The 23,474-nt window shown below is 45.3% G+C and overlaps 2 protein-coding genes across 8 annotated transcripts; both read left to right on the top strand.

Annotated features, from left to right (window-relative positions):
• Positions 1 to 1,354: 1,354 nt before the first annotated feature.
• LOC118780941 (adiponectin receptor protein 1-like) lies at positions 1,355 to 10,085 on the top strand. 4 transcript variants are annotated; one of them, XM_036533730.1, is made up of 9 exons: positions 1,355 to 1,434; positions 3,342 to 3,426; positions 3,743 to 3,983; positions 4,168 to 4,311; positions 4,392 to 4,563; positions 5,044 to 5,230; positions 6,565 to 6,752; positions 6,861 to 7,054; positions 7,140 to 10,085. In XM_036533730.1, exons 3-9 carry the CDS (start codon positions 3,837 to 3,839, stop codon positions 7,266 to 7,268), a joined length of 1,161 nt encoding a protein of 386 aa, XP_036389623.1. In that variant the 5' UTR covers positions 1,355 to 1,434; positions 3,342 to 3,426; positions 3,743 to 3,836; the 3' UTR covers positions 7,269 to 10,085. The 4 variants fall into 4 exon arrangements, with proteins under 4 accessions (XP_036389623.1, XP_036389622.1, XP_036389620.1 ...); XM_036533729.1 differs by having other exon boundaries at positions 3,746 to 3,983; positions 6,565 to 7,054; XM_036533727.1 differs by having other exon boundaries at positions 6,565 to 7,054.
• Positions 10,086 to 10,777: 692 nt separating this feature from the next.
• LOC118781051 (kelch-like protein 12) lies at positions 10,778 to 20,084 on the top strand. Of its 4 annotated transcripts, none has more exons than XM_036533905.1 (12): positions 10,778 to 11,378; positions 12,386 to 12,598; positions 14,747 to 14,903; positions 15,355 to 15,572; positions 16,621 to 16,770; positions 16,906 to 17,020; positions 17,252 to 17,358; positions 17,549 to 17,744; positions 18,082 to 18,240; positions 18,335 to 18,433; positions 18,523 to 18,709; positions 19,253 to 20,084. In XM_036533905.1, the coding sequence occupies exons 2-12, from the start codon at positions 12,416 to 12,418 to the stop codon at positions 19,377 to 19,379; spliced, it is 1,698 nt and encodes a 565-aa protein (XP_036389798.1). In that variant the 5' UTR covers positions 10,778 to 11,378; positions 12,386 to 12,415; the 3' UTR covers positions 19,380 to 20,084. The 4 variants fall into 4 exon arrangements, with proteins under 4 accessions (XP_036389798.1, XP_036389797.1, XP_036389796.1 ...); XM_036533904.1 differs by having other exon boundaries at positions 10,778 to 11,382; XM_036533903.1 differs by lacking the exon at positions 10,778 to 11,378 and having other exon boundaries at positions 11,401 to 12,598; positions 14,750 to 14,903.
• Positions 20,085 to 23,474: the final 3,390 nt, after the last annotated feature.

Here is a 23,474-nt window from a genome sequence, read left to right as displayed (position 1 = left end):
TTGCTTTATCTTCTCTCTTAAATCAGTTTTGTAGGAATTGGGTTTGATTTCATTTGACAGGATAACCAGTGTGATGCAAGAGGAATTCCCGGATGGGAGGCAGTCGATGACTTGGCAGGGTACCTCGTCAGCCTCAACCGTACAATCACTGCTCTATCAAACTCTGAAACAACAGAGATATTGAGATTGTACTCCTGTCTGGATCCCATCGACCAGTCCCCAACCAAGTATTCCCTCAAATGTAAGAAAAAGACCTTGCCAGGGCCATGGAGAGCTTCTCGGAAGCGCAGTGGCTCTGCATCTGGCCAGCAAGCAGCTGAAAGGTATCTTATGCATGTAATATAACTGTGATATTTATGCATGGGTGTTTATAAAGGTGTGTAAATATTATATATATATATATATATATATATATATATATATATATATACCTGAGATACAACAGCAATCTTGTCATCTATTCACAGACTGTTCATGATTCACGGCCAAGCTGCCCACAGACCTGATGTCAACAGGATTTAAGAGTGTGTTGCGCTCAGACTATATACAGGGAAGCCAGAAATAGGCCTAAGGACAACAAAGGCAAACCTTTTGGCATTCCTCAGTCACTTGTTATGACATACTGTCATATTAAACAACTGATTGAAGATTGTAAAGTCATAATGGACAACACCAACCTGGTACTGGTGACAATAAACAACACCACAGTGCCCTCCTGGTGAGTTTATTTTTCGGTTCCATACATTCACTTAGATATGAAAATGTATTTTATATTCATACCAAACAAAATCCAAACAACTGAAAACAATGTGCTCTTCTGATTTTTTCTGAAGGCTACAGGATCGGCAGAAAAGAACTGACCGTGATTCCTTACTTCAAGGGGTGCAGCTCCCTCAGCAGGTCCATGTGGCAAAGGATCTCCTCCTGGAGGCCAGGGACCTCCCATCTGAGCCTGTACAACATGGCCATGCAGTTATGGAGTTCCAGGAACCAGAAAACCGTGAGGGCTCTTTCGCTCTGCTGTCCTAACAAAATTAGACACCATATCTCGTAATTACGAGAAAAGATCTCGTAAATCTTGTAATCTTTGAAATACGAGTCGCCCATCTAAGAAGTCACCAAGGTCAGTCCTGGTCACATACCATTATACTTTTGAGAGCGAAGTGATCACACAACTTTGTCAACTGCAGAATTAAAACGTGTTACGAAGTAAAAGCGTGTAATTTTCTTCTTGGACAAAAAATCCCACACATTGTTGTGACCACCCAGGTACCAGAAGATGGAGCTACTGCGCTGCACTGATTGCGAGACTGCGCAGAGAAACTCTCCAGTGCTCGCCGATGATTTGCTTTGGTCTGGTTTTAGTGGGAAGCCGGAAGAAACGGTAAATCGGCAACTGTTGTGTTTTGGGGAGATCTTGGTGGATTTCGAAAGGTAAGCAAATGTAGCCAATGTTGCAGTATATGTGTTATAGGACTGACCTGCCCCAATGAATTTGGAAGAGGTCGCGACGTCTCAGGGTATCAGTCGTCAGATTTTGGGATCGAGAAGAGAAATGGGGCACCCGAGCGCAAGCTTACGTGATTGATGCAGCTAAGTAGCTTGCTAGCTACCGTGTCTGTTGTTCTATAGTTACGCAAGCAGCGTATGGCTGGTTCCTGACTTACACGAAACCATCAGTGTTGTTGGTAACAAAAATCTGAGGTAGCCCAATGAGACTTGAAAACGATCTGCAAAAGCAAGTTGATTAACAAACTAGGAAACCAACAAGCTAATTATATATGAAGACCAGAACAAGCGATGACTAGCCAGGTAAGAGCTAGATACTTATCAGATTAAGAGTTCGTATGACATGTTTGCAATTAAACTTGTCAAACCTGCTTACTAAACAGGCTGAAGTGACGTTAAAATTTCATGAAACACCGTATCGTTACGTAGATCGCGAACGTTAACGATGTGTCGATGTGTGCGATGTGTCGAAGAAGATGGGTATATTGCTAGCAATCAACATTATGCTCAACGTGAATTTCAACAGACACCTATAACACTCGTAGAACAGTACAATAACTAGCTAGCTATCTGCCTGTGATCGGTACTCTTTGAATGTAGCTAACGTTAGCTGTCTAGCTGTCTAGCATGGAACTCGACGAACAAGGTCCACAACCTAGTCCGTTTGCGTATGTTAGCTAGCTGTTTCAGTTAGACAGGTAAATCCAGACTTCCAGCCAACTAATATTCTCGTACTATTAGTCCAATTGTGTTTCCAAATATTCCTAACATTTGCAAGCTAGAATGGTGACAGAAAGGCGCTTCATTAACTGTCTTGCCATTAGCTAGGTTGTCTGTTCAACCAACAGGGCCTTAAAAGTAGCAATCTAACCAAGTGAGTGAACTGTCATTTAGCTGGGTAACGCTACCTAATTACGTACTGTTTGCATTACATGCTAGCTATATGTCGGCTAGTAAGCTAGTTAGCGAATGTTGGAGAGTGTTTTGATGTTGTGACGTGTCATGAGTTTGTTATCCATGTTAAATAAAAGTTATTTTATATGTCCAGTTCACTAAAAACACGTAGCCAAATTACTAACACTAATCTGACTCTATTTGCGTAATATACAGGGGAATTGAAATAATGGTACTACTGGTAGATTAAATTGGTAGGTGCTCTAACTTATCATATTAGCAAGCCACACTGCCAGGCAGCTCATTTTCTTCTGACGAGTGAGTGTTCTGTAACAATGGTGTTATCATTCCGGCATTTCGACTTCTTTGATCGACTTGCAGAGGGGGGTTTTTTTGCCGGCTCTAGTGAGTTTCTTAGCTCTCCTTGGTAAGGTGTCAGATCTCTTCACGGTGTGGAAAGCTCTTGATCCGTCATGTTTTTCGCCCGAGGCACGTGATGTACATGAACTGGTGAGGAGGTGTTTTAACTGAGCCCTTGGGTATATATGCTACAAGATGACAACATGTTTGTTCGACAAAGCTAAACCTCTTCCAGCTCTGCCTCCTCCCACCCAACCATTAGATGTGGCTATCATACCTGACGGAGTGAAGATAATTGACACATATATAGTTTTATAGTTATAATTCACCTTGCTGTCATGGAAAATGTCTGACCTCACAAGAGACAGCAAGCTGTGTGTCTGAAAGATCAAGCGTATTTGTTAACTGTGAGATCGAATTGTCAGTCATTTTCAGCCAGCCTTAGAATATAATGTTCAGTTGGAACTTGGCAGTGGAACTAAAAAAACATCAGCAAAATGGGATAATAAGGCATAAGAATTCAGATACTGCCATGTTGACCTTGTGTTTTAACTGCTGAAGTACTTCTGTGTTTTCAGAATCGTGGAGAGAGGAGTGTAGCCAACAGTGACATGAGCAGAAGTCTGGATCACACAACTTGCTGAGGTTTTGGTGCTCCCACAGGTATGTGGCACCTTGTGTGACTGATTACCCAAAGTTTAGTGATGAGAAGAGTCCATTTGACATAATTAGACTCATCATCCTGTTTGTAGTCTACAGTGTACCTAGCACACTGTTGGACCTGTTCTTGAACTTGCTAAGGGTCCTTGCTTCCACTACTTTCCTGGTTAGCTATTCTATGGATTTATAACAGTGTGGAGAAAATGCTTACCAGCGTTAGTGTGTAATTTGCCTTTAACCGATTTCCACCTGTGGTTTGGTTGAAGTGTGCCCCTTAGGATCACATTGTTGGTTTCTTACCCTGTGTGTGTACTGACAGCAGTGTGTGACCAGACCAGGCTCAGAGTATCAAAGGTCAAAGGTGAACAGATCAGCCAGCGGTGGGGGTCGAAATTGAACAGGACAGTCTCCCCATGTCGGGCCGTAACGGCTCTGCCAGTGATGCGGAGTGCCGTATATCTGAGGAGAGCCGCAACCTCGAAGATGTGGAGCTGACAGAGTTGGGACCCCTGCTGGAGGGGGCAGCGTGTCCAGGAGGGGCAATCGGGGTCACATCTGGGGTACGTTTGGTGCAGTGGGGTGGGGTAGGGGAACTGACATGGAGAGTCTGAAAGCATATCTCTAGAGCAGACGTGCTAAGAATCACAGCAATACACACACATATTTATAACAATAAGATGGATTTCTTTTGATGGAAACTGGTAGGTAAATGGCAGATTTCACTACAACATCATGTTTCCTCAGAGGGTCCCCGGGCCACTGGGGACCTCAGCTGTCCCTGGCAGTGAGGAGGAGGAGGAAGAGGAGGAAGAAGGGGGCTTGCGGGTGATAACCTTGCCCCTGCAGGCCCACCATGCCATGGAGAAGATGGAGGAGTTTGTGCACAAGGTAGGGCGTGGCCCCTCTCTCCTAGTGTCCTTCTGTTAGGTGCTGGCATGCCAGTGAGCCATCTCTGTCTTGTGTTGTAGGTGTGGGAGGGTCGCTGGAGGGTGATCCCGTACCATGTCTTACCGGAGTGGCTTAAGGACAATGACTACCTGCTCCACGGCCACAGGCCACCCATGCCCTCCTTCCGGGCCTGCTTCGGGAGTATCTTCCGAATTCACACAGAGACGGGGAACATCTGGACGCATCTGTTGGGTGAGATAGCTGGGCTGCCTCTTCCTTTTTGCAAGCCTGGATTGTTGACAGTGACACCTTGGATTTCAGTTATTGGCCTGAACACAGCTCTGCCTGCACAACAATAGGTTCCCACTCACTGGATGAACTAAATTGCACACACACACACACACATATATATAAATATATATATATATATATATATATATAAATGCCTATAGCCAAACACTGAGGAGGCCAAAGCTGGTTTTGAAGTGAGAAATGTTTGTCTCTATATGATAAGCTAGGGAAAGCCGTGAATACAAGTTGGTGTTCCTTATTCATGACAAGTAATTTATGAAATTTAACAAGTAAGGGTTTGGAGGAATTGCTGTGTCTCTGTAGTTTAATGTTAGGCCTTATACTAGTGTTGCCATAGTGTAGCAAGAAGACAGACAGTGTTTCCAGGGCAGTGACCTGCCTGTTTCCCTGGTGACAGTTGTTTCCTGTGTGTCCCCACAGGGCTGATTCTGTTCCTTTTCCTGGGCACGCTGACGATGCTGCGGCCCAATGTTTACTTCATGGCCCCTCTGCAGGAGAAGGTGGTGTTTGGGATGTTCTTCCTGGGCGCCGTGCTGTGTCTCAGCTTCTCCTGGCTCTTCCACACCGTGTACTGTCACTCCGAGAAAGTGTCCCGCACCTTCTCCAAGTAGGACCCACCTTCCTGCCCAACTCCGTCCTTTTTGGGCCGTCTCAGTGAATTGTTGTCTCAGTTGAAGACGTTACAGTGCAGGAAATGTTCTCTGTTGAGGCACCATTTCTAATTTTAACGTTTGTCTTACAATGAGAATGTGTAGGAATGATTTTTCCTGGTTGCCTGTCAATTTGTGCAGTAAGAGTAACATTTTATATTACCCCAATTACTTCTTATTGGCGAAATGCACCTTTCAGATTAGAACCCTGCCATGAAAAATCTATTCTTTCATCTTGAACAGAATTCTTTCATCATCTTTCCATTTGTGTCTGATTGAGGGATCATTGAGGAAATAATGAACTGTATGTCTGCAGAAGGCACAATTGCCACAAAACTGAGCACAATGACCTCTCACCATTTTAATAGGTGGGCCATGCTGGGTAGCTACAATAGCTGTAATTTTTAATATAACAAGTATCTTTTCATAGAAGTTTCCTGTCTATACTGCTTAAATACAGCTTGAGGGAGAGAAGAAATCTCTGTATATGGCCTAAAATGGGCGTGGAAGTGAATGTCTGCTTTTTCACGGCCTGAGGTTGTGTAGCAGTTTGAAATGTCATTTACTTACTCTTCATGGAAAATGAGAGGGACAAACGCAAAAAAATTACAGTCTGCTGTACAAACACGTTTTTATTATGGATGTGGAAAAAATATAGGAGGTGAACTTGAGGAATTAATTCATTCTTACTTTGAGAGAAGAAATCTCAGAATTATTGCTATGCAGGAATTCATGTAACAAAGTATTTTACATAATGACAAGGACATTTACAAAATTACTATGATAATTATTTTCTGCATGCACCTATATTAAGCCAGTTTCAGAGGCTGGCTTTTCCTCAAGAAAAACGATCATAAAAGGAAAGAGGAAGAATTAAATTTTTACCATTTGACATTTTTACATTGTTTGTCAAGTTCTTGTTTATTTTCTGCATGTCATGTCATGTCAACCACATTAAAGACTCTTCGAAACCGGGCATTTGGCACAGTAGGAAAGGCATCCCTTGGCTTATTTGGTTGAAGAAATTAATTGGATTGTGAACCACACTTTCGAGTTCAAAAGGGTGTACCGCACACTGGAGCAGGGAAACAGTAGCAGCGGACATTCACTCAAGTTCATGTCTATGTTACTGGATTAAAAGGTTTAAAGAGGGGTGTGGATGACTGTGATTCTGTGTTCAATGCCAGTTTATATAGGCCTGTCTGATGGCATGGAGGATGCTGGTGCTGGTTTATTTTGTGTGTCTGTTTTTTGGGGGAGAGGATCTGACTGCAGTCCTCCTGCTTTCCAGGTTGGACTACTCGGGTATCGCCCTGCTGATCATGGGCTCCTTTGTGCCCTGGCTCTACTACTCCTTCTATTGCTCCCCACAGCCGCGTCTCATCTACCTCTCGGTGGTGTGTGTGCTGGGCATCGCTGCCATCATCGTGGCTCAGTGGGACCGCTTCTCCACACCCCGCCATAGGCCTACCCGCGCAGGTACAGTCCACTGCGCCTCAAACCCCCCCCCCCCCCCAACTTCAGTGGTGAAACGTTCAGGACTGCATTGTTTGACTCACACCTTCGCCTCATGGCTCCTCTCCACAGGGGTGTTCATGGGCCTTGGACTCAGCGGCATTGTTCCCACAATGCATTTCACCATAGCCGAGGGCTTCGTCAAGGCCACCACTGTGGGCCAGATGGGTTGGTTTTACCTGATGGGGGCCATGTACATCACCGGTGCGGGGCTTTATGCTGCCAGGATTCCAGAGCGCTACTTCCCCGGCAAGTGTGACATCTGGGTAAGATACTAATACTGCTTGCCTCAGAACCCTTCTCTCCCTTTCCGTCTTTTCACCCCTCTCACCATGCTGTCTCCCTCCTCAGTTCCAATCTCACCAGATTTTCCACGTCCTGGTGGTGGCAGCGGCCTTCATCCACTTCTACGGCATATCGAACCTGCAGGAGTTCCGCTACGGGCTGGAAGGGGGCTGCACCGACGACTCCCTGCTATGAGAGCGCGCCCACCCCCCACCCCCCTGCCCTTCCACCTCCACTCCCCCACGCACCACCTCAAGGACAGCCCCCTGGCACCCGACTCCTTCCCAAGTGCCGCCAAGAACTTGGAGCGTGCCATCGGCATGGCTAACCCCCCCCCCGGTCCCTGTGCCTCACGGCCTGTGGTGCTTGCTCCCAGGGTGGTGTGCAACTCGTACACCCCCCACCACACCCCACACCCCACACACTGGCCATGTTCTAGTCTCATCACTCTTAAGTGTGAGTGAGATGGGATGGGGAAGGGTCACTGTGCTGCCTCTTCATTCCTAGGCACATTTCAAGACAACCATCCTGGTTTTAGTCCGTAAAACAGGTCTCTCTGTCTCTCACATGGCTGGGGAAGACCTGTGATTGGAGGACGTTGTCAAAGGGGCGGGATTAAGAGGGCACATGACAAATCATGGTCTGGGAGGTAGGGGAAGGTGGTCAGCTGAGTGGCTTTCGGTCTCAAACACACTGTTTTTTGAGCTCAGGAGTCATTTGCCAGTGCAGGTATTGCATCCCTGGCCTACCCATCAGCTCCTCCTGCTCTGCCTTCCCTCAGAGTCAGAAGGAAAAAGCAGTTCAGTCAGGGCCAGTGGGTGATCTCAATCTCACTGATGAGCACAACCCACAGTATGCCAATCATTTCCCTCAAAATTAGACTACGCCCCTTCACGTTCCGGCACAAACGTGAGGTACAGGTATATGCTCATCAGTTGTGTCCTACTGCAGAAATGGCAGTAAGAAACGGATTGTAACTGGCGACGCCTCAAGGTGTGTGACCGCATTATCCACAGCAGCAGAGCAAACGCTATAAAAGGCTGCTTTAGGGGCTGGTGACCTCTAAAATCCCGGTCTGGCTCACTAAAGGAGAGGGATGAAGGTATAATGGTTACCTGCAGTTAAAAAAACTGTTTATTGGGAAGTCTGAGGTGAAAAGGCAGTGATTGCATCAAAGCCCATTGCTGGGGGTGAGCCAGGTAGTTCTGCCTAACTGAGGTGGTCACTGTTGAATGGGGAAGAGTTAAATTATTACATAACTCTACAAAGCTATAGAAATGTATTACTACTAGGGTTGGGGTCTTTATGCTGCTGTAATTCCTGTAGAACAAGTTGGATGGATTTGACTGGATGATAGAGGGTGGGAGTTGGTTGGTCCAGCAGGTGCTTGGTGATTCTTGGGTGGCTTAGTATAGAGAACAGGGGCATTCTCCAAACCCCCACCACCCCCCTGACTTCAGTCATTCCTCATAATCAGAAGTTTTTATTAATTTATAATTACTTCAAAATTCATATTTTTCAGAATGGGGTCTGAAACAGAGGGATGAGATGATAGCCATATTGCCACTTTAAAATGGGAAGCAAAGCCACATGGGGGTAAAAAAAAAAAAAAACACACATGAAGTTGACCTCAAGCAAGGCCATTTAAGGCATCTGTGTAATAAGCTCTCATCCCTCTGTGACATCCCTGATTGATTGATTGATTGTTGTCTGAGTTATAATTTCAGCTTTGTCATTATGAGCTCCTGGAAAAGGGGGCCTTTTGGGAAGGATTGTGGAGTGAAATGATGCTGCGATAGGTGAAAGTGCACAAGGCCTGAGCACTGGGTCCCATACTGCAGCAGGCAGCATCATCCCACCCCCTCCGTCTCTTCCCCTCTTTGGTAGTCGTCAGGATGAAACAAGCTGATAGACTCAAAGTGAGTTTGCAAAGGTGTAGCCTTGACTTGTTGGGAAGAGCAGCCTCGTCACTAAGATCTTTTGTGTGTGTGTGTGTGCGACACGACAAAGCACAGAGAACTTGTAGCACATCAGAGCAGGGGCCCAATGTAGATTCACTCACAGGAAGATTATATTGATGTCACCGAACTGTGAGGTTTATAAAGGGGGGGGGGGGGGTGATTCCACCATGTCTGCGGCCAATTTTTAAACGACAAGGCTCAGTGATAGTGAAGTCAAAACATGCGAAAATGCAGGAAATATTGTTGATATTAGTACCATACATAATAATAGTTTAGATTTATGCATAGAAAGCGCCCTAATGAAATATCAAAATCAAAAATATAAGACGCGTGTCTTGTTCGACTTTGAAGCTGCTGTATTGGTGTAAGGGTCACGCTCATCTAAATGGATGTATTCTTGGATCTTTTAAAGTTCCCTTTTTAAGACTTTCTCAAGCATATACAATCTGAACTTTGCTGAATAGTAATGTCTGGTGGGCAACATAATTGTATTGTGTTGTGCAAAACACTGCTCTTCGCCTGATCTGTGTCCATAGTGAAGTAAATTGTGACTTAGTATCATTAACTTTGACGAAGCAATGAACAACACAGCTAATGTCTGACAATGTTTAATATCATGTAGAATCAATTAAATTCCAATATTTTCCTGTAGTATTCCTGTGCCTTAAGCTAATGGAAATAGAAAATAAAATGGGAGCAACTTTGTTAATGGCCTGGTTCAGTATTAAACACCAAGATGCAGGGCAAAATCTGTTCAAGAATGTATGAAACTAGGTCAGCTTAAGTTGGATTTTTAGAGGTGTTTTTTTCTGTTGATGTTATTTTTTATCTTTCATTCTTTTCTCTTGATTTACAAAGCAAGAAAAGATCAATGACACACATCAATTAGCTTTTTCAGCTGCTGTACATATAAAACAGGTATTTTTCTTTCCCTTTGAAATCTGCTTTAGGTTGGGTGCTAACATAGACTAAATGGTTTCTGTGCATTCATGACCTGGTGTTGTGTCCTTTTCTGTAGATCAATGATCATCCATTTCCTGAGATGCCCTGTCCACCTAAATGTAAAATGTTATATTAAATATTTAACAATGCTTAAAAATAAGAATCTGTGTCTGCTAAATTTGTTACTCACTGGAATTTCCATTGTTACGCTCACCTTCCTAATACCTGTGAAGGAATTTTAATGTTGTCCATGTTGATTATGAAAGACAAGTTAAAAGGCTGCCAGAGGATATAACTATGTTGTTTATCAGTGATGAGGGACTAATCTACTAGTTGAGAAAGATTGTCTTAGCATCCCCAGCTCCCACTTCACTCAGCATCCAATGTGCAACAATGTGTTTGACTTAATATTTTCATCGTAAATATGCTGAATTATACTCCCATGTTTTAACATTTCAGTGCCATTTGGACCCTGCGGCCCACAACTCTCACATTTTCATACTGGATTTGAACAACAGGAGACATTAATCGAATAACAACGTCCTGTTAACACCTTTCAGTCCGCTGCCGTGTGGAGTTTTACCTCAATCCTAAAATATGATCTTAAATTTGCAGGGATGTGCAATTATTGATCTCTTGGTTAAGTTTCTTTTTCTAAACGCATTAGCTACTGGACACACGGACTTTGGATATAAACAATTACACGCTGTTTAAAACTGAAGATTTGAGCTAGATTTGACCCTTTACCTTAGATTTAAATCTTTGCCGACTTCCTCAAGCAACATCACATGACAATTCCCACTCAAGAAGAAACTCGCTGCCTCTGCCTGTCCGTGACCAGAGTCCATTTCGTAACCCACTAATGCCACGCAACCCATCTGCTCACACAACATAAAGCCATAAACATTTGGAGTGTTTTATTTTTTGTCATTACAGGAATATTTCAACCAAATACTTGTGTTTTTTTCTTGGAGCTGCAACACAGGTTCCTTTCAGAGCGATACGCGTTCCCGAACGATGGAATTCTCGAGTTCGCGCAGTGTGTGACGTACTAATTGTGTTGCGCTTGCGGCTGGTGGTACCTGGGCGCATTACCCTCAGGGAAAGCGAAGTTGACCGAGAAAGCCTGCGCGAATTCCGCACAAACAGTATTTACGCATTGAACGTTGCATGTATTTTTTCAGAATAAAAATTGTGGGCTCGAATTGTTGGTTAGTTTCATTTATTGTTTAAGGTACTCTAACCTCACCGTCCATGCTAGCTTGCTAACGTAACTAGCCAGCTAGATAGGCCTGCAGAAGAAAACCAGGAGCGGTCGGAGTGGCGGTCGCACAGGAGTATGGAGTGCCATCCTCGGCTGCTGTAACCGCAATACACCGGAGTGTCCTGACCGCTGCAATCTGTGGGTAAATTGCATTACCGTATTTATTGACTTTCGACTACGCAAGCTTGTCGGTCTGTCATAGCTTATTAGCTGTATTACGTTTGTGTGCGTCGCTTGCTGTAAGCACAGGGTCCAGCTAGCAAGCTAGACCTAGAAACTATTATTATGTATGGGTTAGATAGTAAACCTACGCTAGCCAGCTACTGAGCTACATTGGACGTGTACTGCAGTGTTTTTGCGATATGTGTGAGATACGAACTAGCTAAATTGTTTACTGGCGAGTTGGTTAAATAGGTAGATAGCTAGCTATGTAAGTATTGGTGAGTTGTGTTGGTAAAATCCTGCTAGTAAACCGTAGCTAGTCGGCTAACCAGGCAATTACTCCGAATAATAGCAACACACAGGAATTACGTTCGCTAAGTCAGTTGACTAATGCTGAAACTATAGTATTTATTGTTCTGGCTATTTGTGTACATATTCGTCATTAGTGATTCAAGACAGCAGCAGTATTGCGAAATAATGCTGATGCATAGCTGAAACCTTGCTGGTGTCCAGCCACACCGTGTCATTTGGTTTAAAGTGATACATTCCGTATACGCTTCTTGGTCTCAACAGTCAAGCAAGTGTAGTCGCGTCTTTAATGCTCAACACATGCACTTTGAATTGCTAAAATGATAATATACGTGCCTGTCATTCTGAGAATATAGCCTCTGAAAGGACAATTGCAATCCAGGAAGTGTGAAGCATTTCAGTTTATCTTCAGGCAATGCACGATATGGGGCAACTAATTTTGGCAGGTTTTACCCTGGGCTGGGAATTGACTGGTCATTGATTTTGCAGTTCAGTTACCCAACTCTGGCATATTGTGCTTTGTCTTATATTGATTTGTATTTACTGTTGGCCTTAATAACCCTGACAGTCTGAGACAGAACAGTACTCCGAGCTCGAGGCAGAGCGTCCAGCAGCTCACTGAAATGCAGAGGATCTTCTTTTGTGTGGGTCACGCTGGTCAGTCTCTCTGCCAGGTACAGCCTGTGCCCCTCCCTCCTGTTGCCATGGCTCCCAAAGACATCATGACCAACTCCCATGCCAAGTCCATCCTAAACGCCATGAACGCCCTGCGCAAGAGCAACACGCTTTGCGACATCACCCTGAGGGTGGAGGGCACCGACTTCCCCGCCCACCGGATCGTCCTGGCTGCCTGTAGCGACTACTTCTGTGCCATGTTCACCAGTGAGGTAACCGTGTCAAAACAACCCACCCCTCACGCCACCATCCCCAGCACTCCCTGAGGGGTCTGGGGTAAAAAAAAAGGGGAGCACTCAACATGTTAGGCCGATGGGCACAGACAGTCCTCTTGATACTTTCTCCAGGCACAGTCTCATGTGCTGAGAGTTCCTCGGGTCGAAAATAATGGCCACCATCACTGGGAGGGTTGTGTAAACTGAGTCCAGAGTTGTTCTTTTATAAAATCAAAATAAAACACACCCTCAAAGGGCTGTTTTTATTAGGGCCAGATAGTCCCAACCATGGGATGTAAACCAAACACATTTCATGGGATTCTGTGTCATATACATACTTGCAAGGTTCAAGTAGGTGTGTGTGTTAAATACTAATTATAATGGGTACTGCTGTGTATTTATCAAAGAACAAGCCAAGGTCACTGTGATCAGCTGCATGCTCCCTCAGCTTCAGTAGTCAGGAATAATGTCTTACAGTGGCACATAACAGGTTTGGAACAGACAGCACTCTCCAAAACAGGCCTTTGTTGTCCATTTTCCACGATGGCTTAATTTATAGTTTTATCAGCATGATGTTGTGGCACTGTCATTTCACATTGATGAGGGAATATTTTCCCACAATATGCTGAAGTAACAAACCATTATATAGGTGCTGTTTGTGAGCTGGAGGCCTGAGCAGAGATGTGTCGGCAGAAATTGAAATTGGCTAAATAGCTTTAGAAAAAGCACTGGGTGTGGAATCCTTTGTTTGTAGTTGGTGACAAAGGTGTTTTTAGGTGTGGGGTTTGTGAGGGAGTGGTGGGCTTTTTCAATAGGAGATCATTGAGGATGAGTGTGAGTTAAAGGTCAGTGCTCAGAAATAGAATGGGACGGACCTAGCTGAAATTATATACACCAGGCTTTAACTACTTTATCCATGGGGGCCAGGATTTTTTTCAATGTTGCAGGTGGGCCAAACATTTTCCAGTTCTTAGTAATAAAACAGGTGTCACTCCCTTAAAATATGCACAGCATTATTTATCACCTTCAAAATAAAGCAGCCTCACCTATGTTTTGCTTGAGTGGTAGATCAGTTCACAACTGGTAAGTGTATATTAAACAGTGAAAACAATGCTGAAAAATGAATATGTCAGTCCTCAGTCAATAAAAATCAAGAAACTTAACTAACAGCTTAACAAGAGAAAAGCGGATTATATTTATTTGGACTGCTAGTGTTCTGGACCTACAGAATAATGTTGTGCTGGCTGGAAGTGTAAGCAAATGCAAATTGTGATGAATACTATTTGTAACTAGGAATTAACTAGTTGAATGGCCCTGATATACACTTAAACGACAGTATGAGGGCATTGTGTATGTGCAGACAAACCAACAAATAAATAAATAAAGCTTTGACATAGAGTTTTTGTCTTGATATTCCCACTAGAGGGAGCTGGTGTGCAATAGTGCAGTCATCCTTCCGAACATTCCCAAAGCATGGCCGAAAAAACATCACTGTAGGTTTGGAGAACATGTCCAGTGCATGAGCAGTATACACACTGCATCCCTTACAAGGACCTCTCGCTATCCCTTCTGCGTTACTTCAGGAATAACAGATAGAGCTCCTCCATCCAGTTAATATATCCGTCTCTTTTGTGGTTATTTCAGTCACTAGCCTAATTGCAAATGTGGCTTGATCTTTACGGATTGTGTAATGCCCACAGCTCTCTCTCACAGTTTGGCACCTCTGCTGTCTGCCTAATTTAATTTCTCTTTATTTCTGTCAGTGTTAGGTGCATGATAGTCATCATATTTGTGCGGAAATATTCAACATTGGTACAGCGTACTGTTAATCATACCGCCAGTCTGTGTATGTTGAGTGCTTTTTTGTCATGTGATTATTTTGAAATGCTTTGTGCATAGACACACACACACATATACATACATATATATATATATATATATATATATAAAATATATATTATTTTTGTATCATGTATGTAACCCATGTATGGGTGAGCGCTGCTCATGACCAAAGTCTTGCTTGAAGCTAACCAGCTAAATTATGATATTCCAATGGAACCTCCAGTTGGTCAGTTTCCCCCCTGCGTTCTCTGTGCTGCACCTCTCCTCTTGGACTCTCACGCACCCATTCCCTTGTGATTTCAGCAGCTGTCGGAGAAAGGGAAATCTCTCGTAGACATCCAGGGGCTAACAGCGTCCACCATGGAGATCCTGCTGGACTTTGTGTACACAGAAACGGTCCTGGTCACAGTCGAGAACGTGCAGGAACTGCTGCCCGCTGCGTGCCTGCTGCAGCTAAAAGGTAACCTTGGAAACGGAGCCTGGATCCCACAGCATAGCAACTGCAGTCAGCTGCTGCAAGTGTCTCAGATTGTGTCTGTGCGTTCTGCTATCTGTTTGCTTTCTGTGTGTGCTTCTGCTTAGCAAGAAGATGATTGTTGGCTGCACTGGGAGTTGTGAGGCTAACCGTCGCAAGCAGAACAGCTTCACTGTCCACTACAAACTGTTGATAGCCTTTTGGATCTGTCTTTGCCACTGGTTGTAACATCACTGGTGTAGATGCGGTCAGGCAGTTTCTCTGGAGGGTTTAATGGCTAGTTGCATTTCTCAAAAGGGCCTGTGCGTTCGTGGAGACAGCACTAGCCTGATGTGGCATATACATTATGTGTGTTCACAGAGTGTGTGTACCTCATGCAAGTACGTGCCGTGTCCTTATGTGTAATACATCCCTGTTCCCATCGGTGGCGATGTAGGTGTTAAGCGAGCATGCTGTGACTTCCTGGACAGCCAGCTGGACCCGTCAAACTGCTTGGGCATCCGGGACTTCGCTGAGACCCACAACTGCCTGGACCTGATGCAGGCGGCAGAGCTCTTCTCCCAGAAACACTTCCCCGAGGTGGTGCAGCACGAGGAGTTCATGCTGCTCAGCCAGGAGGAGGTGGAGAAGCTGATCAAATGTGATGAGATCCAGGTACGGCACCCCCTAGGGGTGCGCAACAGGAATTACTGACATCATTTACACATTTGCAACGGTCCCTGGTATTAAGATGCTGCCAGCAACATGGAAAGGGTTAAAAATGTACATAGGATAAGGGTGTCCAAATAAGGCAATCCTTTGGAGAGAGATGGGGAATTAATCACACATCTCGAGTGGTCTGTGGAAAACCCAAAATTATGGGAGATCTTAAGTGCAGACAAATGAATGCGCTGGGCTGCAAGCGCAAACCTGCAGTAATCTTACTTAATGGCGCTCTGATCCCTGCCTCCTCTGCGGTTTAGCTGACTCCTCACAGTGAAGCAGTGGAGCCAGGTGCCTGATGAAAGTGTCGCTGTGTGTTCTGGAAATTCCAGTCCCCAGCCACCCGTGTTGCCCCATGCAAATGTGATTGCAGCCACGGAGCTTAAACGTGGTGCAGACCCCAGCTGAAGGAGCGTTGGCCTGTCGTTGTCAAACTGGCTGTATCTCAAATCAGACACAGACTAGAGACATGGTGTTTTCTGAAACATGTAATTCAAGGAGCACAACTTTTGTCCTGGGGCGAAATCTGGATTCAAGTCTGCTTCAGCCCACAGTTGTTGTGAGAGCGTAAATTATACATTTTATTGGGCAATTTTAAACATTTGCCCTGTTCATTCACGTCTGGAGCTGTCAGACCACAATTAACCAGCATTTCTTTACTTGTCCCATTATGGCAAGGCTGTAGGAATTCACTGCTGCCAAAAACTTGTTCAGTTTCAGTAAAGTGGGTATCACGTAGTAGATTTTTACCAGGTCAGTGTATGTTCAGGTAACTGTGTGTGTTGGTAAATGCATGTAGGTAGGTACCAGCCAGTTCTGCACAGTGCATCTTTCTTGGACTGGAATGTCGCCGCCTCAGTGTCAGAGGCCCTTTGACATTCCTGTTGGTTCCGTGTGAATTTTGTCACTTGTGGTATGTATGTAGAAGTGTATGACCAGTCAGGTGATCAGGACGCGTGTCTGTGCGTGCGTGCGCACGTGTGTGTGTGTGTGTGAGCAGGTGGACTCTGAGGAGCCTGTGTTTGAAGCGGTGTTGAACTGGGTCAAGCACAACAGGAAGGAGAGAGAGCCCTTCCTGCCAGACATGCTGGAGTACGTGCGCATGCCCCTGCTCACCCCGCGCTACATCACCGATGTCATCGACACAGAGGTGAGGGCGACCGTGCGTGAACCTACCAGGTTTCACCCACCACCGGTCACAGTTCTGCTCGTGTGTAATCCTGTGCAGCGTTGTGCTGCAGCATGTACAGGCAGGCCCGTTTTAATGCCCCTCCCCCCTTTCCAGCCCCTCATTCGCTGCAGCCTGCCCTGTCGGGACCTTGTGGATGAAGCCAAGAAGTTCCACCTGAGACCAGAGCTAAGGAGTGAAATGCAGGGCCCTCGAACCCAAGCCCGACTAGGTACTGTCCTCCACTCCAAGGACATACACGCAAACACTCACACATAGATATACACATGTGCATTTATAAGGCAGCACTGTCTAGAGTGACAGAAGATTTTTTTGCTCAACAAGGTTTATATGTTTATTTTTAAAATATGTGTATGTAGAGGGAGAGAGAGAGAGTTTCATTTGGTACTTCTGGAAGAAGCTTTGTCATGGAGGGCGTTAATGTCACCCTTTCTCTTCTCAGGGGCCAAAGAGGTCCTCCTGGTTATTGGAGGATTTGGCAGCCAGCAGTCCCCTATCGATGTTGTGGAGAAATATGACCCAAAGACTCAGGAGTGGAGCTTCCTCCCTGTGGGTACCAGAAGGCGAGGTCTAGTCATATTTCCACAGCCTCTTCCTGTTAGCATAAGGTTTTCTACCCCTTAAGCTAACAGGTAACATTACATGGGCTTATACACAGGACTGCATCTTGATTCCTGTGTGGTGAGGACCGTACACTGTTGGGTTTTCCAGCTCTGAAGTGGTGGTCTTGATATTGCAGAACATCGCTCGAAAGAGGCGCTACGTGGCCACGGTTTCGCTGAACGACCGGGTGTACGTTATTGGTGGCTACGACGGCCGCTCGCGGCTCAGCTCGGTGGAGTGTCTGGACTACACGGCAGACGAGGACGGGGTTTGGTACACCGTGGCAACCATGAACGTGCGCCGCGGCCTGGCGGGGGCCACCACGTTGGGCGGTAGGTAGCCATGCCTGAATAATGCTCTGCTGCATCGGCAAATGCACATCTGGTAACCTAGACTTTGCTGGTTCAGTTCCCACCTCTGCTGTTGTAGTGCCTTGAGCAAGGAACATAACGCAGTTCTTCTCAGTAAATATCCAGCTATACAAAGGGATCATATGCAAGTTGGTCAGGAGAAGGGAGTCTGCTTAATAGTCTTTTTTAGACTTTGGAGTAGCTAAGTGCAAATATGTAGAGCTGAACACTATGAGTGTTTTATTTGACAGATGTAAGTGGACAGGAATGAGATTTCTGGTCACCTGTTCATGCGTGGTCTGTGTGTGTCTGCCTGCAGATATGATCTATGTGGCAGGGGGGTTCGATGGCAGCCGTCGCCATACTAGCATGGAGAGGTATGACCCCAACATCGACCAGTGGAGCATGCTGGGAGACATGCAGACAGCAAGGGAGGGAGCTGGCCTTGTGGTGGCAAGCGGGCTGATCTATTGCCTGGGTAAGTGGGGGCGGTGGGCGTACTACATTGTCAGTGCTGGTCAGAGACACGGGTGGCGTGTCTGAAATGTGGTGTGTGGTCTTTGTGACATCAGGTGGGTACGATGGGCTGAACATCCTGAATTCGGTGGAACGGTACGACCCGCACACGGGCCACTGGACGAACGTCACCCCCATGGCCACCAAACGTTCAGGTGGGTAAGCACGCCCTGCTTTAGCCAGCTGGCTGGTGGATGTTTTCAGAGCGGCTCTCCTGATTGGCTCCCTCATTTTGATGTTGCAGGGGCTGGGGTGGCCTTGCTCAATGACCACATCTACGTGGTGGGTGGCTTCGATGGCACTGCCCACCTGGCCTCTGTGGAGGTGTACAACATCCGCACAGACTACTGGACCACGGTGGCCAGCATGACCACCCCCCGCTGCTATGTGGGAGCCACCGTCCTCCGCGGTCGGCTCTACGCCATTGCTGGGTAAAGCTGCATCCCGCCCACTTAGAATACTACACACAGATTCCTCTCAGGGGAGAGCATGTGCCCTAGCAAGCTGGCAGAGTACAGTTGTTATTTGTTATTACCCATTAAAGAAAGGTATTTATATAACTCCTCAAATCACCAGTTCCTTAGGTTTTGAGGTTATTTGCCATTTTTATTTACAAAAAGTTTAATGAAAATAATTTCCAAAAACATGGCTTTTATTGTTGTAGCACTCAAATAGGTCTCAGCACTCAGAACATTAATTTCTTGTTCCTGTGTTTACAGCTTGAATAGTAGGCATGAGTGTGCTTTTTTATGACTTGTGACTGAATTTCTGCCTTTTCCATTTGCGCACCTGGATTTTTACCACATAGTAGTCTTTGTCTGCAAGTTTTTATACTGGGGACCTTCTTTTTTTCCTGCGTTGTTTTTGTGCTGGCTGTTTAAGATGCAGCGTTTTGCCTGCACCCCTCTCCTTGTTGCACTCACAGCACTTCAAACCCAATCCGCTCTCTTGTTTCTGCCTCTTTCTGTCCCTAGGTATGATGGGAATTCCCTCCTCAGCAGCATTGAATGTTATGATCCAGTGATTGACAGCTGGGAGGTTGTCACCTCCATGGCAACCCAGCGTTGTGATGCTGGGGTGTGTGTACTGCGGGAGAAGTGAGCCGCGCCCTACGTCTCCTGCGCTGTCTGTGGCAGGTGGGAGGAGGACGAGGAGGGGGGGGAGCGGTGATGGCAACTAAGGGACAAGCCAGTCTGGTTGAATGCCCTGTATTTGGGATGGGAGTGGTGGAGGGTCTCACCACACAGGTTGCCAGCTGTGCCAGAGAGACCTGCCAACACCCAACCCCAGTGTCCTCTCCCACCAGCCACCCTGTGGAGTCTGCCTGTGTAGAATTCAGTTGCCTCTAAGAGATACCCCCCTTACCCTGTCAGAAGGAAGGAAGGGGCTAGAGATGTGGATGTGGGCGTTGTTTTTATCTCCTCGTCAAAGGTCATGACTCCTGAGAAGTTGTCTCCCATCACCCTCCATGCATGGCTGTCGTCAGTGTGAACTGGGCGGGGGTCGTTGCTATGGCCGCCCATGCAGCGACCCGCCCTCAAAGTGCATTATTTCTACTGCTGTGACGAACCCCAAGATGGAAGAAGTGCCGCTCCAGCCTTACATCTGCCACATTTCATAGAGCGGGGAGGTCACCCTCGTCTCTGGGCCTTTGTGTGGGGGAGAGCCCCAGCCACTTGCCCTCAGATTGTTGTGATTGTCGTGCTATTATGGGTGTGAATACAGTGTCAGTCATATCTGGTTTGGCTGTGATTAACTGGGTAAACGCAGTGTATTTTTTTTAAGTCAGTGTGCGGTCACTGAGAAACAAAGAGGTAGTAGTCTGTGTACATTTCTTTAACTGAAATAAAGCGCTGACTTTGATGTATATGTTACTATGACTGCATGTCATTTTATACATTCATACGCTAATGCTGGTCCCATTTAATTCAAGTTTGAAAATTACTTGTCGTCCAATCCTGGAGGCTTTCTTAGTTTTTCTGTAACTCCCGAGTAACGCCCAAGTAAAGTGTACACAATAATTAGTGGTAGAACATTACCTTTACATTTACGTTACATGGTAGAAGTAGAACGGATGTCACATCAGTCAGGAATTAACTGCACTGATGGCACAACCATCCTTTTTATGGAGTGTGAGATTGGGTCCATAGGTTGGAATTACCTATGTGGTGCCACGGAGGGCCAGTCAGGCCTAAGAGCACATTAACAGACACTGGGCATGTCCAGTGAGGCTTGAGGCAGAGACAGTACATAGATCCCCATTTCTAGCTTTTATCTCTTGCTGAAGGGCAGCTCGACTGGCAGGGCAGCTTAAACTAATTATGATGTACAGGAGTAATAAAAAACATAGTGCTTACATTTTAAACAGATCTCCATCGTAAGCTCAAGAAGTGCCTGTGTTTGCCATTTATTTTCCATCTGGGGGCAGTTACCTGCAGTTTCCCTCTCCGCAATTGTGTAGTCACTGTTCCTCACAGAAACTCTTAATAAATATGAGCTAGTCAACAGTCAGAACTTGCATTAACAGAGAATGTATCCTATGACCTAAGTTACTGTGTAGAATGCTCAAGCTGCAACGCCTGGTTATATTTTCCCTTACCTTACAAACTGGGCTCCTTGGTCTGGTTGTAGAGCTGCAGTTCTGTCATAGAGGCAGGGGCACAATAAAAGCAATGCTGCGGTGGTCCAGAAAAATTGGCCCAGTTCAGTCCAGGTTCAGTCTGGTTCCCGGTGTGAATGCTTTCACCCTGGTCCACTACTGTTCGCTCCCCCACCCCTCCAGTTGTCTCACCCCAAACTAGTCTGTATCAGTGCTCTGCTGAAAACGAGAAGTTAGTTTCAATCAAACAGGATTAAAATCTTACCATTTGTTTTCAACTGTCTATGAGTACACATACAGGGTAGTTATGTTTGAGGTGCTGTTTTTGTATATGTAAGGGGATTTTTCCTTTGCCAGCAGCTTTGAAGTACTTCCAGATGTTGATTAGGCTGAAGTTTGTGGGCAGACTGAGCCCGTCTGTGTTGCGGCCGTCGACACTGGTGCTGCTCAAAGAAAAGAATTCCATGCAGTTGTTTAATATAGAGATTGAGCCACATAACAGTGGGGAACAATGTTGCTTTGAAGAGAGGCAATATAGGGCAGTATCAAATTCAGGTAGCAATGCTGGCTCCACAGTACCATGTTCAGACAGGACCACCACACCCAGATAGAGAGACATTGTTTCTCAAGAGGAAACGAGGGCAGGCAGAGCTTAACCACATCTGCGAACAGAGATGTTTATTCTGGATCTCCGTGTTCTGTGCTAGCGGACAGTATATTTTTTACTTTACTGTCCGCCTCTGTTAAAATGTATGTTAGAGGGTATTTACGGCCAGGGTAGTCACATTCTGATCTCCTGGGGCTGCAAGTGCCTCTCTTGGCACATACTTATTCGCTAGGAGGACATTTTGCACACTTAATCCAAGGTGAGAAGCACATGCCTTCCACCTGACCAAAACCAGGAGGAAGTGTCACGCCACCCAAGCAGTGTTTAGATATTCCTATACATTGCGTGTTCTGCTAGTGAGCTCAGCATAGACGGGAGCGCCAGCCCGTGTGCAGCAAAGCCTCATGGGAAAAAACATCACACTATTCATGTGAGCATGATCTCACTATAAACAGTGGCCTACGCTTTCCTGGATGCATGAAAGCAAACTGTCGCTGATGCTGTCTGCAGGTAAGTATCTCAGGCAGTTTAAAAAAGGTGCATGCACCCATTTTGTTGATTTATTTGTGAAAAATATTGCAGTTCACAATAACTGCCATAATGCATATCCTTCAATCGGATCTAAAAATATGATTAAATAAAACATTTGTTTGTGGTTGCAGGGAAAGTAACACAAGGGGACGAAAAGGGAATACATCCAAGTCATTTATTATAAAATACAAAGACTGTATGTGAGTGTCTGCACACATCTAAAACAGGCCATTAGCCTGTTGTGCAGTTTGTCATGTGACTGCAAAAATATACAATCAAGTTCACACAAGAACCATACAAGCAAAACTACAATTAACCACAGTATATAGATGGTGAATGTCAAAAGATGTTCAGCCATATTTATGCAAGAGGTTATAGAATTCTTTATGACCCTTGGGTTTTCATTGTTGGGCTTGATGTCATTGTTGGGTTGTGTGTCTATTACAGATAGATAACGGCTAATCCGTTAATGTTATTATTCTGACTTTACAACAATATTTGTTTTGCTTTCAAATGCCTCAGCCATTTTTTGTCTAGTGTTATCCAAGCAGAGCTGTAAGGATAGGTGAATTAGACACAATGGATGAATGCAGTTTTAATGCCGTGCTAACTACGAAGACAAATCTAAAACTGGTAAAGAGTACTTCTGAACTAATCTCCACGAGATCAGAACTGATGCCATGAAGTCAATCGAGAAAAAAGGCACACCATAGAGGTTGTGCAGCAGTGTTGACTCAGCAGAATTCAAACAGCACCGTAATGCGAACTTGTGAAAGGGTTTATAAAAAAAAAAAAAAGACCTTTACTGTCGTACTAAGGTGAGGAAGTCTAACGACTGCAAACGTCCGCCATCTACACACTGACTTTAGTTGTTCGGTTCTTGCAGCTATGTTTGTATTGCACACGTTTGCTTCTTTTAAATTTAACACAGCTATAAATCTGTACGGAGTGGTCTTTTTCTCAGCTAAATCATAGCGAAAAACGGCGCCTTCTTGCTGGGACAAGTTACTCGCCAGGTAAGTTTTTGAACCGCTTTTTTTAAAAATAGGCCTACTTTAAAGTGATTGGCAACCCACAAACCACGCACTTCAAAGCGATTTTGAATTTGGAACATACCTCTTATCTACGCCTACACCCAGCTGTGGTCTTCACGCCAGACTGACCCCAAACTGTACAAAAGTATGGCATAGCCTACTCCCACTACTGGAATAGAGTCTTTGGATGATTCGTGTCAAATGATTATGCAATCATTAAAAGTGAAATTTTCATGGAAATCTTCAATAGTTCACCCGCAGCAACCGGTAAAATCGTAAAATGAGATTTCACGCGTGTACCAATAAGAGCCTCGGGTTCTCAGTCTCGTCTGACTTCCACCAATTGTAGCGCTCCGCAGGCGGACAGTTCCAACAGCAGTATATAAGTACTTCTTAGTGCACTGCCGTGACATTGCTGTGTTGGC

The sequence above is a fragment of the Megalops cyprinoides genome, chromosome 7 (assembly GCF_013368585.1).
Source record: "Megalops cyprinoides isolate fMegCyp1 chromosome 7, fMegCyp1.pri, whole genome shotgun sequence".
In the NCBI taxonomy this organism is placed as follows: domain Eukaryota; kingdom Metazoa; phylum Chordata; class Actinopteri; order Elopiformes; family Megalopidae; genus Megalops; species Megalops cyprinoides.
Note: the sequence above shows the minus strand (reverse complement) of the source record. Positions and strands in the feature narration are given on the sequence as shown.

Coding starts and splice junctions, on each gene's coding strand:
- LOC118780941 (XM_036533729.1), top strand. CDS start 3,837: ATGTCGGGCCGTAACGGCTCTGCCAGTGATGCGGAGTGCCGTATATCT. Junction 3,984..4,167: donor CAATCGGGGTCACATCTGGG/GTACGTTTGGTG, acceptor ATGTTTCCTCAG/AGGGTCCCCGGGCCACTGGG. Junction 4,564..5,043: donor CATCTGGACGCATCTGTTGG/GTGAGATAGCTG, acceptor GTGTCCCCACAG/GGCTGATTCTGTTCCTTTTC.
- LOC118781051 (XM_036533901.1), top strand. CDS start 12,335: ATGCAGAGGATCTTCTTTTGTGTGGGTCACGCTGGTCAGTCTCTCTGC. Junction 14,904..15,354: donor GTGCCTGCTGCAGCTAAAAG/GTAACCTTGGAA, acceptor GTGGCGATGTAG/GTGTTAAGCGAGCATGCTGT. Junction 15,573..16,620: donor TCAAATGTGATGAGATCCAG/GTACGGCACCCC, acceptor GTGTGTGAGCAG/GTGGACTCTGAGGAGCCTGT.